General features: G+C 35.7%; 1 protein-coding gene across 2 annotated transcripts in view; it reads right to left on the reverse strand.

Moving 5' to 3' along the window:
- Nucleotides 1-295: 295 nt before the first annotated feature.
- UBR1 (ubiquitin protein ligase E3 component n-recognin 1) overlaps nt 296-16,330 on the reverse strand; it is a 63,807-nt gene continuing 47,772 nt past the window's right edge. The window contains exons 33-47 of one of the 2 annotated variants that reach the window (XM_034061871.1): nt 16,074-16,171; nt 15,311-15,404; nt 14,692-14,840; nt 13,021-13,076; nt 12,614-12,710; nt 11,674-11,741; nt 10,861-11,017; nt 10,004-10,091; nt 7,980-8,113; nt 6,665-6,773; nt 4,882-4,938; nt 4,364-4,441; nt 3,564-3,734; nt 3,268-3,369; nt 296-2,672 (exon numbers count right to left, since the gene is read on the reverse strand). In XM_034061871.1, coding sequence (XP_033917762.1) covers nt 2,531-2,672; nt 3,268-3,369; nt 3,564-3,734; nt 4,364-4,441; nt 4,882-4,938; nt 6,665-6,773; nt 7,980-8,113; nt 10,004-10,091; nt 10,861-11,017; nt 11,674-11,741; nt 12,614-12,710; nt 13,021-13,076; nt 14,692-14,840; nt 15,311-15,404; nt 16,074-16,171 — 1,600 coding nt within the window. In that variant the 3' untranslated portion in view covers nt 296-2,530. The remainder of the gene's footprint in view (nt 2,673-3,267; nt 3,370-3,563; nt 3,735-4,363; nt 4,442-4,881; nt 4,939-6,664; nt 6,774-7,979; nt 8,114-10,003; nt 10,092-10,860; nt 11,018-11,673; nt 11,742-12,613; nt 12,711-13,020; nt 13,077-14,691; nt 14,841-15,310; nt 15,405-16,073; nt 16,172-16,330) is intronic. The other variant, XM_034061872.1, reaches the window with a different exon arrangement.

The raw sequence follows: 16,330 nt of genomic DNA on the forward strand, positions 1-16,330 counted from the left end.
TGTGCCTCCAAATAAAAGTTGAATGATCTATGAGAAGTTACTTTATTTCCTGTTTTTTAAATATACATATACAAGATATTTTATTTCAAAAGCACAAGAACATTATACAAGTTTCAAATTTACATTTTTGCAATTAAAGATACCAATATGTGCATTATAAAATAACTTCTCTTGTCAGCTTGGATGGAACGGAAATCAGCGGCATAAGCGTCTTGTGATCACTAAATACAGATTATACTCACAGTGAACAAAACTGCATAGTAATTTATGAAATGAAAGATGACCACGCTCGTCAGTGAATGATATGGGAGCCCATTTGCTAAGTCAGTATGTGCAAACGTACAAAAAGATGCAACATTCCTCTCCCATTTCTTCAGCTACAGAGAGATTTTCAGAGCTTGAAACCCAAGCTCACCTGCTCAGCCCAGCTCCTGTCCTACACTACAGTTCAGACAGAAAACAAAATAAAAGTGATCTCACTGTATATTCCATAACGGAATTATTGTACCAGTGAAGTGCAAGGTATCTGAAAGTTGTTGATAAATGAATATGTAAATACCAGAGGGAGAGAGTAAGAACAGTTTTAGTATCCATGAAACTACATTTGCTAGTCTTAATCCGCTATTTTTGTTGGTCAGAAGTGTTTTGATGTCCTTGGAAATCATCGGTGAATGTGAGTTTGCATGGCAACTGTTGCTCTAAATTCAGAATGTATTTCAAATAGGTTTTAGAGAAGACTGACAGAATTAATGTTTATCTTTTAAAGAGTTTCATATTCAGATTTAAAAAGTGAAAGAATCAAAATAAGGAGAATGGTCTTAACTGAATACCCAAGAATACCCAAGAAACAGAATACCCCAAAAACATACCAAAGCCAACTATTTATATCACCAGGGAAAGGTTATAGCAAAAGTTATAAAAAAGTCTTTGAAATCAGAGCAGTATTTGAGTTCATTGGTATTCCGTGTTCTGGTGCTGCTCAGTGCACTCCTACATAGTCTAAGTTTAAAAAAAACTAGAACATATAAATCTAAATCACTATTTTTGATTCTACTATCTCTCATACAATCAGCAGAAAAACAAACAAAAAGAAATCATACACCACCACGTTTTCAAGACATTAATGACATTAATTTGAAAACCTCCCCTTGGAAGCCTTATTAAAATGACACAGAAGAACCCAAATGGCAAAAGGTGGAGAAATTTAGAGTGTTGACAACTTCAAACTGCCATGCAGAAATGGGGTTTTCTGGGAAAGCATTTTTACCCATCACATTACAAGTTCTCTCACTTATATTATGGTTGAAATCCAGAAAACAGAACAACAAACATTTAGAAATGAAGCACAGTCACATATCAAGAGAGAGTTCAATCACTATGAGCTATTCACTACTGATGGACAGAGAAACAGACTTAGCCACCTTTCCCCTCCCCTCTTCTGCTCTAACTGGCACTGAACATGCCCCCAAAACACATGGGTTCATTTATGTAGGCAGGCTCCAAACAACAGTGATAAAGGATGAAGAGTGGAAAATCCCTTAAATATGGGAAAACAAACTTATTTCTGACTCTAAACTTGATACTTTTTTGCCTTGATTTTAGCCCAGTGATAGGTTTGAAGGCTGTCTACTTCACTGAAGTCTCTGGCTCTTGTTTAAACTGCAGAGCTACACTACAATTATTTAACAGCATTTTTACGTTGGGGTCTTGGGGAAAAACCTCAGAACACAAACTGTGAAAGAAGTAAAACAGAACACAACCTAACCAAATGTTGTAGCCCTAGAACTCTTAAGATAAACAATGTTAAGTGAGAACAAATTAATTAGATAAAGTGCAGTTCTGGCAATGCAAAAAGCACAGACTTTATTTTTTGATGCAATAAGCAAGATGGTAGTTCCCCCATGCACTTTCTATCCCACACTTCTTTTAAGAGTTTATTAAGGAAAACTCTTATAAAATCCCAGGACATAGCTGGATGAAGGCTCTTTCTGTACCACTGAATGTTTGTTGCATCTGTTGCTGCAGATTACTAAAGGCCTGGCACCATTTCCACTCCAATGTTATGCCACAGACCCTGACCTATTTAAAAGCTTCACTAAGCTTTGGAAAAGAAGCTAGGGAGAAAGAAAAGGAGGCTTTTCCATAGCAACACCATTCAGGTATATTCTCAAGGCATGGAAGAAACAAAAATGTGGTATGTGCCCTGAAGCAGAGCATTTGGAAAGCTTGTCCCTGTTGAAACATGTGAAACAATTACAAGTCCTCAAGAAGTGGAAGTATTTCTGAATGTGGGTGTTCAGTAGTGATTGTATAATTTGGTGTTCCTTCTGGGGAGAAGAAAAAAAATAAAGCAAAACATACAATGTGAGATTTTTGCTTCAATGTGTCTGTAATACACCCAAGCTAGAGAATCCATCGTGTCTGAACTACACAATACACTTGAGAGTGGATTATTTGCTACCACCCTCCTTTCCTTTTCCGAAGCACTGCCCAAAGTAAGAGTTTTCACTAAAAAAAAAAATCAAGAGACTCAGAGCAGTTGCCAGTTGAATCCAAAGAAGATCTGGTTTGTTTCTTGGCTCCTAGCAATCTCCTCTATGATGCAGTGTTGCTGCCATAGCAGATGGAGCTTCCGGTAACGCTCCCAACATAAGTGCAGGGGATTGCCTCTTCTTCATGGAAGAAAAAAGAAGAATACCCAATAAGCATATCAGAATACCAACTGAGAAACTGTTGCATTCACAGTAAAGCACTAAAACTCTTAACCATAGCTAGAATATATTAAATACTTGTATGAACACTGAATTTCAACAGGTCTCCTGGGAATGAAAAAAATTCAACATGCGACAAGCAGTGACCTGCCATTTCCAAGATGACATTTCAGCAATGGCAGTTGTACATTTGTGATGAAAAGCATACAAAGTATTCTTGAGAAAAGCAAGGAAGTTTAACAGTATCAAAAAAAGTGTGTTTCCATCATGAATGAGCTATTTGTGACTGGAAACTACCATCAGAAATTTGAAGTTAAACAAGTTCACCAGGTTAAAGATACATATTACACATTTGGGTGACAACGTTTAGTGTGAGGTGTCCCTGCCCATGGCAGGGGGGTTGGAACTAGGTGATCTTAAGGTCCTTTCCAACCCTGACTATTCTACGATTACAGTGCTGTAAATGGAACAAGGCATAATACGTTGTCTAATGGGTATAAGAAAGAAAACAATATCAAAATGGAAGTGTAGAAAAGGAAGTCAAACATTTACTTACTTCAGTCCTGGATCTGTTTCTCCATATTCATCCAAGTAGGGAGCAGGATATAAGCAGCCCCTTGTTTTACCTTCAATGAGGACAACTTTGCATTCCCTGATTCTTAAGGGAAAAAATAACTACATTTAAAATACAAGACAACTTCCAGCAGGTTCTTAACTTTCTGATGAGCTTATTTTAGGTCAAAGCAATGTTTCTTCATCTTGGACAAAAAGAATCAAGTGTTTTGACAATATTGTGAATTTTGACTTTCAAGTCTTTCAATTTAACACATTAAATCCTGGCTAACTACTTACTTCAGAAACATACAAACTCCAGCTCCACATTGAAGAGCATGAGAAGTGCAGGCTCCTAACTCCTCGCCATCAACCACTTCCTGACAGCATGTATTCTGGGAACATAACATAGCCCCACAGAATAAACATAATACTGGATGTTTCTGCTCATCATCGTAAGACCGCGGGCATCTAAAAGAAGCATAGCCAGAGCATTACTGCAGGAATTAAAGCTTTAAAATAAATGTTAACTGCAGGTAATATTCATTAAAAACAAAAGCCTCCAAAAAACCCAACCAACAAAAGAACCCTAAGACATACTATGTCATAATCATGTTCCATGTATCTGCTTCCTTTGACTATGTTTTTACACTGCTTGAAATAAATCATCTGCAAGATACCTGCTTTGAGCAGTTGGTTGGATTTGCTCAAGTCCGTTCTAACCTGAGTTATCCTATGATTCACTCTTCCTGGCATAAAACTGTGCCAACCTTCTGGGCCTGTTGTGCCCAGTGCAAAAAATAATTTTTAGGCTGATAGCCAAACCAAATGCATATTGCACTGCTGAAAAATGACCAGCAAATTAAACTATAATGGTTTCATATGCTATCCTACCCAACACTTCATTCAGTAAGCTGTTGTGTTTCAGATTTAAAACTGAAATGTGCTAGTATTGACCAGTATAACCATAACAGTGCCTTCACTTCCATAAAATGATTTATATATGTAGTTTTAACACCAGTTACATTAACCGCAAGAATATAGAAGTGACTAAAAGTGACAAAATACCTATGAAAACAACTATATCTCTCACATCTTACCTAAACTGAGAGGCTTGGTTCAGAAGGCAGCTATAGTCTTCAGGAAGCTCTATTAAGCTATTTCTTTTCCTAGGATACCTGGGTGAGAATGAACTATTATGAGAATAATAAAAACTGAAACAAAAACCAAAACAGACAGCTATAAATTTCTGCTTAGCTTTCAGTCCTCTCTACAAACTCCTGCAGTTCTAGAGCAGTTCATCAGTCCTAGAAGCCCAAGTGAGAGGCTCCACATGGGAGCTTCAAGTATTTCTATATTCCAGCAAAGGTGATGAAATTAAATTTCAATTAGTAACCTCTATGTATAAAGAAATTTCAAATTTCAGTTAGCTTTTGTTTTATCCTAGAGTAAGCTAGATAAATTGTCTAACCATGTTATATATTGCCTATGAAGAATCACTGAATAGGGACACACAACCGTTTAAAGAGTTCCTTTATAGAGAAAGGATAAGCACTTTATTCTTTTAACAGTTTTAAGTTAAAAACAGAAGAAAAAAAACAACAGAAATCAATCTTACCTTATTGAAATACTTTTCCCCTTCAAAGAACTTAACACCACTGGGTCAGTACACCACCTATTTCACAAAAGCATTTGCAGATTACAATGTTTGATAATAATGTACATTTAGAATCACTAAACTAGTAAGCAATAAGCAAACACAGAGCACAGATAAAGCACTGATAGTTTAGCTAAACCTTCACAAGGAAAACCAGCTATTCTTTACAGTTTTGCTTCAGGAAAAGAATTTAAGCTTGTACACAGGAGAAAAACCTACATGAAAACAATGCCTAAATTTATCTATATGCACATGAAAACCCAGAGTTAACACAAAGTTAAAAAATGCAAGCAGTCTTCAACTCATTCAAGTTCTCAAAGTGGGGTACAATACACAGATCTTTTTGGAAAAGATCAGCTGAAAGCCACATTGTAAGAAAATATTATACACTACACTAGGGAAATATTTGTTGTTTTTATTTAATAACCATCACCCAATAGTTATTTTACAATGTTTTACTGCATGTTATATGCTTGCTTAGAATGGCCAAATATGTCTACCAAAGCAATGGTAGTTATAGGCAAGTTGCTAAGCAGAGAAATTGTTATCTAAGGTATCTTCTATGTTATTTCTGCAAAGAGGATGAGAAGGGAGAGAACTGCAGCAGATGGTCAATCTAGCATGCTTCATTTAACACATTTCTCAACCACCATCAAATTTAGTCTTCTGAAATAAGATTCTTTCAAAAAAACATATGGAAACTTGCATGATGATTTGACAACTGTTACTATTACATATGTGGCCTCCCACTTGAAACCTCTATCTTCTGACTGGGAGCACTACTATTTGTTAGCTCTGCCCCTAGTGACTATTTTCTAAAGTTCACGTATCCTTTGTGGTCTCCTATAGACACTGTTATGTCTTTGAGTAAACATGGGAAAATATAAGAAGAACTTAATTTCTGAAAATTCTATTAATTTACAAGTAATTATGTATACTACAAATGCAATTAATTACAGAAAAATTGTATGTATGGAATTTATGTCAGCTGGACTTAAAAATTGACTCAAACTTACAGTCAGGTAAGTTTCACAACAGGTCAACATGTTAAACAACAGGTTAAAAACAAGTCAACATGTCAACAACAGGTCAAAATGTCCCTAAATTGTTAGAATCTAGACAACAAAACAGAGGTTATTGAAAACCCAGAAAAAGCTAGTGTGAGCCAGAAAATTCTGCCAAGAACCAGGAACGATAATTAATGCAACCAAGTGATCAATCACATTAAATATATGGAGACATGCTCCAACATAATATTGCAGAATTGTTCTCAGTTAGTGTGTGTATGTGTCTCTTTATTCTTGCTTGTGATTTTAAATGATTAATTTGATCAACTATTTCTTTACTGCTAGACTGCAATGTCCATAATACTCAAATTGTACCTTTTAACCATTAAGCTGACTTTGACATTCATCAACCTATTTTGGAAATCTGGCGAAGAAATAGTACAAAGCCTCATCCTGCCAGCTATAATTTTCCATGTTCTCATTTTATAGCTCATGCAATCAACTTTTTTTTTCTGTAGACAGACTAAAAATAGGCCAATGAAGTAAGTGTTATACCACACAGGCAAAGCTTTATGGTAAATCTGAAATGCTTTCAGATATTTACTATACCTCAGCACATCAAACAAATGTTTAGAAATCTACTAAGAATTTAAGCTCATTCATTTATAAACAAAATTTGATATGGAATTCCCATAGAGGGCCATCATAAACATGGCCTGCCCAGTCTCAAACAGTACCTTTGAAGCAGTGGATTTACTGTGTCCCAGTAATCCTGGAAGAGCAGAAACAAGTTGGTAGGTAGAGAGAGGTAACTACAAAGTGCCTTGAACTGCCCTTCTTCAGAAGCTGCAAAAGAAAACATGAGCAACTGCTAAGGTGTTTCACCACTGCTGAATAATGCAGTCAAAACTAGAAACCTCCTGGTCCATTTTCCACTAAATAATACCTATCTTACAGCTTCAGCACAGCTCCTTGCTTGAATGTAATTCCCCTGACTTAATGAGAGGTATAATAATTCGCATTAGCTGAGGATATGCTTTAGGCTTAAACTTAAAAGTTATTTAGCAATGTATGTCAAGTCATGAATAAGCCACTGTAATAACAGAATTCCTTGCTAAAATTATTTCATAATACATAATGTATGTTAGTGCAATAGATTTCTGTACTAACCACAGTTTAGCTTTTCACTATCTTCTCTGCCTGCAATGATACTAAATTTTGCTATGATCAAGTCACTGCTAGCACACTACGTAAAGCTGGGCTAATTGAACAGTTTTCTGGGTGGTTGTTTGTTGGCTCTGCTAGAGAAAATGGTATTGCTGACTCATTAGGATGACTCCTCCCTACAGAATCGAAGTTTCTGATTAATTGTAAGGACAATAGCATATCCCAACAAGCGGAGATTTTGGGGTTTAGGTCCTAATTAAATTCAAACTTAGTTCAGAGTTTATATAAATTCATTTAATATGCCATATTTTGTCTCAGTTGCTCATAGCAGTTTTGGTTCTCCTTTCCAAATAGTTGATGATTCCATGTTTCACTGCATTTTGACAAAAGACAAAATATTTGGGTTTGGGTTTAGTATCTGTAACGTGTTATGATCCTTCAAGGTAGAGGATTAAGTTTTATCATGTGTTTTATTTCTACTTGGCTGTGTTTTGCTGATTTGTCTTTAAGATTTACCAACATTAGCAACTGCACAAAAAAGTTTGTTGCTGTTGTTCAAAATATACTCCACACTGTTTCTCAGGTGATGTAATCTAAGCCCCTAGAATTATCCTTAAATCACAGAATCTTTGTATCCACAACTACTTACTATCAATACACCATTGAGAATTTGCATATTTGTACATAACTTTTCCATGCAAAGATGGCCGAGACAACTCAGCTTCTCATGCCTGCCCCTTCATTCAAATTAGTATTTCCGCTTCTTTCCAAATCTTACTATAATGCATTAACTTAACAGTTAATGTGACCATTTTAAAATACCATTCTTCCAAGAAAACAGTAAACAAAGACAACATAGAAATATAGTTGCTTTCTTACATTTACCTTGTAGTAGTTCCTCTGGTGGAGAAACTCCCAGCAAATAATGGAAAAATAAAGCAGCAGAACGAAGGTAAGGCATAATGCCTTTTTTAACACAATCCCACACAAGCCAGCCTGGAATATCCTGACCGAAGCAACTGCAATACACAAATGAGAAATAGCTGCAGTAGCTCATAGTGCTAATCCTTCTAGCACTTTCATGTTTTGGCTAGCATTGCTAGGATGGCAGCCGTGTAGGAGCAACAATGATGTACCCCAAATTCTGTGAAATGCAGCCTCCAGCACCTAACTTCGAACTTCCCCTTTGCCTAACAAATATGTAGAGCACTTAAATTAAGCCTCCCAATTATCCAATTTACATTTATCAGAATTATAAAAAATATAAATAGCCAATACACAGATGCTATCCCCAGGTAACTCATGATGGCCTAATTTAAACTGGGTGATACAGTATCACACAGAGCAATTGATACTTAAAATGGTTGGGTTTGTGACAGAAAGTCAGCAGGTTTTTGAAACAGTGGAAGTTTTTCATTCAGTGTTTTGAATGCAACTCAAAAATGAGAAAACAAGTAAACATCCAACCCTAACTATTCTATGATTCTATGATAAAATTCTATGATTCTATGATAAATACTCTTCAAGAACAACAAAACCAACCAGATTAAAAGATTAATACTTTATACTTCATTATGGAAGTCATAACACTCAGATCATTTAAAATAAAGCTATACTAATCCCAATTTGACAAGAAAAAATACTGGTGTGATACTCATCACAGTAATTATTCTTGTAGTTTGTGTGACACGAGCATCTAGTCTTAATTTCATAGTAAATTTAACTTAGCATATCCCTGTTTTCTAAAAATTTTAGACTTTATTAAATTCACATTTATGTAAACAGGATGTTCACACACATGTTGACCAGGATCTGCTGAGGAACAACCTGTAAAACTAGATTATAACATCATAGACCACTGCAAATTTATTATGCTGTTTAAGCACACACAGGTCAGAGTTAGGAGATGACAATGTATGCACACTAATTAAAACACAAAAAAATTCAGAGCTGGGTTGCCTAACCTTTGGTATTTAACTCTGTAGGCACATCACTACGGGGACCTGATTTTTCGAAACAAACAGCACTTATGATTCTAAGCTTACACCCCAGAAAAATAAGTCCTATTTTCTAAATACCAAGTTTTAAATATTTAGAAATTTAGATTTAAAACTTTTAGACAAGTGGGTAGCATTGTCAATCCTTGAGAAACTAGCCTTGGTGATGATAAATCAAAGCAGAATTTCTAAAGGGTGAATCCTTATTTTCCAGATACTCAAGTACTATAGAGTTTGCAGCTATACCTATTCAAATAAAGCCTGAAAATATGGGACATTAATGCTCAAAAAAATAAGCAACTGTGTCTAGCATTACATTTCTGCCCCTTTTACAGCAGAACTATTTCCTTTTTTCTGGCTTCTATCCACAATTGAGAGACCTTTAAAAAACTCCAAATAACCAAGGCAAAGAAAAAAGAACTATTAATGTTAGCTGTGTTACTCTCCAGAATGGATGCAGGTATTTTTTCATCCTCAGACTAAGAATTCACTGTTGTTCACACAATGTAGCTATTTTAACTAAAAGCATTCCTTTCACCAGTTTCCTTTTTCTCAGTGTTCAGGATTATGAGAAGAAAGCACAAGGCGTTGTGCTAACTCCCTGTATGAAATCACAGAATCCCAAGGGTTGGAAGGGACCTCGAAGGATCATCTAGTCCAAACCCCCTGCAAGAGCAGGGAAACCTAGAGTACATCACACAGGAACTTGTCCAGGCAGGCCTTGAATATCTCCAACATAGGAGACTCCACAACCCCTCTGGGCAACCTGTTCCAGTGCTCTGTCACTCTCACAGTTTTCTGTGTTGCTCAGGTCTATCCCTATGGATTACTGTCCCTATGGATTGTCATCTTTCTAAAAAAAAAAAAAAAAAAAAACCAAAAACACAATGCTACAATGTAACTGCTACTTACCCACTGGTGTACTGGCAAACCTCTCTACAGAATAACTCTGCAGTTTGTGCCTCCTCACTGTTGTCAGATGATTGAGCAGTAGGGGATTCTGCACAGAGAAATATTCATTTCACTCTAAATGTATCACAAATGAAGTGCATTTATCTTCTTTTTATTGCATTACAGAAGTACTTCCACTTTATTTTGCTTAATTCTTTCCTATTTGCTCTTTCTAACCTGACAAATATCTGAAAACGGCATGCTATAAAGAATCACTGTGAATACCAGCTCATTGCTCATCCCCACATAAAACTTTCCCTTGAACTTTTGAAATTACTGTCCTACATAGCTTCTTTTTAATTCCCACCATGGTGAAGAAAAAGGAAAGTAGTATCTAGGAAGCCTGTAGGTTACTGCCGGTTTCTAACAATAGCACAAAATACAGAGGAAAGTGAAATTCTATCCGTTCATAGGATTCTGTATTGCAGCTCTGGGTATTTATCAGTTGAAGGGTAAAGAAAAGTTACTTTCCCAAATCCATACTAACTGTCACTGCATAGCCCAGAGTGCTGCTGCTGGGCAGAACTTTGCTTCTCGTACAGGAAGAGAAAAGGGGGAAGTTACAACTCTGGAGTGACCTGACTTGAGCAAATACTGATACATCAATAAGTATTTTGTTTTCTTAGGTTAAGCACATAAGAAGTGACTTCATAAAATGCTCTTAAAATTAAAAGAACACTATTTATTTTTTACTAGAAAACACTTATTACTACCTAGCACTGTCATTTGTTATAAGGAAGTTTACACCTTGAAGACACTGAGTCCATAATTTTTAAGGAACTGTATAAAAATACCAGAATAATCTAACGCAAACACACCTCTACCTGTTGCTGAAGAGATGACGATTTGTGTTATGTGTGCCAGTGTTGTCAGATGGAAGAGGTAGAGGTGGTTATAGGCTGAACTAATTGATGAAGGTTGCAAGTCTACAGCATCTTCCCAGTATAAAGATGGAAAAGATAACACAACTCCCACCTACAGTGAAAGGGAGGGTGCAAATATTAGAGTAACAAATTTGGTAATAGCTACATGGGTAATAGGAATTATCACTATACATACATATTTAATTTCTGTAGTCAATTTAAATATGTTAATTTATCTTGCTAGTTTTAATTCACAAACTCTAGAAAAACTCATTGAATAATATTATCTGTGCTCTTCTAGCATGTAGAAAACTTTTTTTTTTAACAGTAGAAGAAGCTATAATATGGATTTGTATTAGGAACAGAAAGAAGAGACTAAGAACAGTACAGAAGGTAATCAGAGTGAATGTGAACATATGAGGCCTATTGAGACTAAGGGAAAGTTTGGGAAACAAGCTGAATGGGTGCATTTCTCAGGGTTGTTTTTTTTTGAGGTTGGATAGCAATGGAGATGGTAAAAAGACGGCAGATTGCAAACGTAGAATTTAATAGGTGTGACACAGCAAAGAATCAAAACCTAGAAGAACAGCAAAACTAAAAGCAAACACTCTTATATAGCAGCCATATGTAATCATTTGTATGCATTACTCGTGTACAGCAGCTAGACTCATGCAAGTGAATAGTTAATGCTGGACTACCTACAGGGCAAAGTACATGAAAATCCATGCATAAGAAAAGTATTAATATGAATAAAATGAACCTGCTTACCAAAATGTGGAACATATCTACTTCTAAGAGGGATGGAGTGTCCTCTGCTTTAAAGTTTGGTAGAAGAACTACAAAATAAAGATAGCAATTATGCATTTGATATGTATTTTCTTCTTTTGGATTGAACTGCAATATCAGAATCTGATTTTAGAAGCCTATATCATTTCTGCGTTTTCATCCAAAAATGTCCAAGTCTCTTAACTAAGGAAGTATCTAACTGCTTACATCACTGCATGCCCAACGAACCAGCTGACAATTTTAGTAACTATATCTTAAAAATTCTGAGATAAAAATCTTTATTTCACGAGCTGTAATAAAGCCACACAGCATTAAGGGTGAAGTCCACAAATGTACCTAGGCACTAGATGCCTCACAGCCTAGGCCAATACAAAAGCCTGTATAACACCTAAGAATCCAATAAAATAGAAGGCAAGTTATAGAGTGGGATTCATAAAGACCACCATGCTAACCTAATCAAGTAAGAAAATTGTTTCAGCTTGTCCCGAGACAAAAATATCTTAAAACTAGGCTGCAAGCAACCTTTTGAAAGTAGTAAGAAGATGAAGTCTTACAATTAGGAGAGAGGAATACCTGTTTTGTGGCTTTATCTACCTGTTTAGCACAGAATGAATAATTTTGTATGCTGCCACCAATAGGTTGTTAGCCATCTGTAAATGTTCTAGATCTGAGTATCGTTAGTCCTAGATAATCTTGGTTAGAGGATTTGGGGGGGACTTAAGCAACACAGAGCTGGGTTAGCAGAACTACTGATGACTTAAGCTCAAGCAATACTCCATGGTTTCAGGCAACATTACAGAAACTGAAGTTAGCACTGTTGTCAGTAGTTGAACCTTTGCTTCTATGCCATATTAATGTGTGTGCCGTTCTGCAATAAAAACTTCTTCTATACAAAATGTAATGAAGAAAATCAATACAATACCTCCTAGAAGACGAACTAGATGTTTCTGAATCAGGACCTGTGGCGATGTTGTTCTCTGAGCAGCTGCAAACTGCACTAATGCTTTAAGGCTACTGTGCTAGAGCGCAAGATAAAATGGTTGGACAGGAAAAAATAAAAGATATAACAGTGAAATAAAGCCGTAAAAACATACCTACTTCTACAACCAAAAAACATATTGATAAGTGAATTCAATAGGAACTTCCATGTGCAAGTAGAAATCTTATTCTTCCAAAATGCTCTTTATGTTATCAATCTAAACATTTTGAGGGCTAGCCCTCAACAGAGAATGTTCTTGATGTTAACTGCTACAGTGTTTTTTATATGTGTTTTATATACATATAAAGCTTTTTTGTTTAAAATGTATTGTATATCTTACTTGCCCATACCTGTCTATTTTGTAGAGATCCAAATAAAGGCTTGCCCTCTGTTTCCAAGAGGTTTTCTTAAAATTAAAACAGAAAAAATTAAGTTGCTTTGTTCTGCAGGAACTAGCATAGCTTTTTGTTAAGAATCCACTTAGTCAAAGATTAATTTTAGTATATGTACTTCTCAGAAAAAAAATCAACTTTAATTTATAAGAGAATTATCTTTAAAAAAAAATCTATTTTAAATGGCAATGATAGCTTGAACCTCCTTAGAGACTCCACTAATACAGGTAGCTCCTTGTCTAGGAAGCACTGCTACAAGCCCATACTAATGCACCCTATGACTTGATTCACAGCCAGCATACTTGAAGTTATTTAGGCAGTTTTGCTTTATAATTTTATGGAAGCCTTCTCTATTTGTAAACAAAAATAAATCCAAGGAAGTGGTGTGGCCTAGGATAGGTCAGACTGCCACAGTCATCCATCTGGTTTTATAATCTTGGCCTGATGCTGCATCTGAATTTTCTATTTCTGACATATGCCTTTAAGATCACATCTGTGATAACAGTCTGTGCATTTATACATTTGCTGGCAGACTCTCCCTGACAGCCACCAAGGTCTTTCTCTAGACAGCAAAAGAAAACAATCTGTACAGCAATAAGTGCATTAATGTTAATAGAGCTGGATGGCTTCTAGTCCTCCCCTGACCCATTTGAAAAGTCTGATAAAATCCAACACTAAATAGATGCAATCAGTTCTCATGACTACTCCTGCCTTATTAGAATATTCCCAATCCTCCTAAAAGCCTTCTGAACTTTTAAGACTCTAGTTGGGTCAAGTCAACTATCGATTTCAGGTGGACTACACTTGCACCTAACAGCTTCATCAAGAAAAACCGTATACTTGGCAAATCATATTTATGGACCTGTACAATTACATTCTCAATTTCTTCAGCATGCAGTTCAGACCTCTCGTATCCCCCCCTGCCTGGAAGCCACTACTGGTTTATCAACAACTTCGCATTTATTACACAAATTTCTTTGTGTATATAGTACAGAAACTAAATAAAACTGTCTGCTAAACAGGTACATTATCCCCCAAAATGCAATCATTTTTATGGTAATATTTTTGCCTTCAAAAACAGATTAGTGCCAGAAAATGTTTGGGGTGGTTGGTTTGTTTGGTTGATTTTTTTTCTACCAGGCTCAGCACTTTCAGAATGCAAAAGATCATATTTTTTCTACAAATACCATGAGAATTCTTTGAGAATAAAGACAAAAAGAAATAATGATAAAGGGAGTATTTTAGATATTTTAGTATTTTAGATATTTAGCTGCATAGGAGATGCCTACAGCCCAATGGTCTTTGGCAGCATGAAGATATTCACTGAACATGCTTAACCTTACAATAAGTAATATGGAATACGTCACTCTCTGCTCTCTCAGATTAAACTCAATGTCAGCATTCCATACCTTATGTTACAAACTACCAGCTAACAAAAACATTCTTTTATGTATATTGTATTATAGATTGTCATTCTATTATTATATATGTAATCACATATATGCTGCTATATTATTATATATTGCTTTTATACTATTACTTATACAATCAGAGTGCATAAAATTATACAGACAAACAGTTGTAAAAATTTCAAGTCATGAGAAGGAACAGACCCAGATTATGCTTTACCTATACACTGGATGGTAAAAGCACATGTGCTCCATGTCATCACAGGAATCCGGTGATCAGCTTCATTTGGAGCAACTTTTAGCCCAACTCTATAAATGGTGGTGGCAAAGAGAATAAGCATCTCCTTGATACTGCTTGAGTATTTCACTCTGCAAAAGGAAGCCAAGATAATTTCAGTCTTCATTGCTAACAGTATTTATTATTTACTGGTCAATGACTACATAGCCCTATTCCTTTGAGTAATCTATATTCCATTAATGTAGCCAAAACCAAGTGAAAACTATCCCTGGAACAGACATATAGCAGGAAAATTAAGGCAGACAGGCATTAAATCATTTGTCTAGAGGCACAGGAAGTAACCCAAATCACTGGAATCATGGATTAGAAGATCCTAACTTTGTACCAAGAACATAAGAACTACCAAACTGGATTTGACCAAGAGGATCATCTAGCTTGTACAGATCTGATAGTCAGTGAATGCTTAAGGGAAAGTATAAGTAAGCCCATATTTACACAGAACAAATCATATGCTTTTCCTTCAATACAAATCCTGAAGTATACCTAAGGTTATTTTAGGGAGATTACCATAAATGCAGAGAGCACTTTCAGTAACACTTACGAGGACTGAACTCCAAAACTAAGGATGGAATGGAACTCCAAAGCAGAGCTGCCCATTTCCTTGTTGATGAAAGCTGGAAGATTTTCTTTCTCTCCTTCCAGAAAAAAAACAAAAAAATTAGATCAATGTTAAAATACAAAGAAGCTGTTTTTACAATTTTACAGTTGTTTTTACAGCAGTCTAAAAGAAGTGAGACTTTTTATTTTAAATTGGTTTGAAAATACTTGCAAATAGATGTCACCAGCCATAATGTCTTCTAACCCTCCTTCTTAATTAACATTTGCTTGTATTTCCAGAAATATGAGGATTAAAAGTAGTGCTTTGCCAGTGAAGAAAAAGAACTATCCTGTATTGTACATGTGCAGGGAATATGTTTATTCTCTCTACCTTCTGGTATCTAAATACTTGTACATGCTTTTAGTTTGGCCTTTTTAATTTAATTTGTCTTTTTTACCACACCACAGTCAATATAAAAGTTCAATTAACTCTTGAGTGTCAGTAGGTGGCTACCCTCTCCAAGTGCACATAACTTTCTTCTACAGGGAAGATGGAAAGAATTCAACAGAAACCAGAAAAACAATGAGGGCACGGCAAAATCAAGACATCAGCTCAGAAGGCCTGTGACTTAATCCCCACCTTTATGTGATATTGTCTTCATTGAAAGTAAAATGTATTTTACCTAAATTTTCTGTCAGTATTAGTTAAAACATTTATTGTCATATTAAATAGCGCAAAGAACAGCTTCAAAATTAAGATAACAAACCTTCAGCACTTTTCACACTGTAGCCCGATATCCTCACTATGATAATCTCCAGCCACCTAGCCAGTGACAGAATTTGAGCTACTGCCTCTGCATCCTCACTGAAAACAGAAACAGAAAGCAGGTTTTTACTTTAACACTCAAAGAATCACCTTATCTTTAAAGATGAAGGACATATTTAGATCAATACATACTCAATATTCACAGTTTTGTTTGCTTTGTGAATTTTGTGCAAATAGTACAAAATGAAGTGTTAGGCT

This window comes from Melopsittacus undulatus, chromosome 4 (genome assembly GCF_012275295.1).
Source record: "Melopsittacus undulatus isolate bMelUnd1 chromosome 4, bMelUnd1.mat.Z, whole genome shotgun sequence".
NCBI classification, from domain to species: domain Eukaryota; kingdom Metazoa; phylum Chordata; class Aves; order Psittaciformes; family Psittaculidae; genus Melopsittacus; species Melopsittacus undulatus.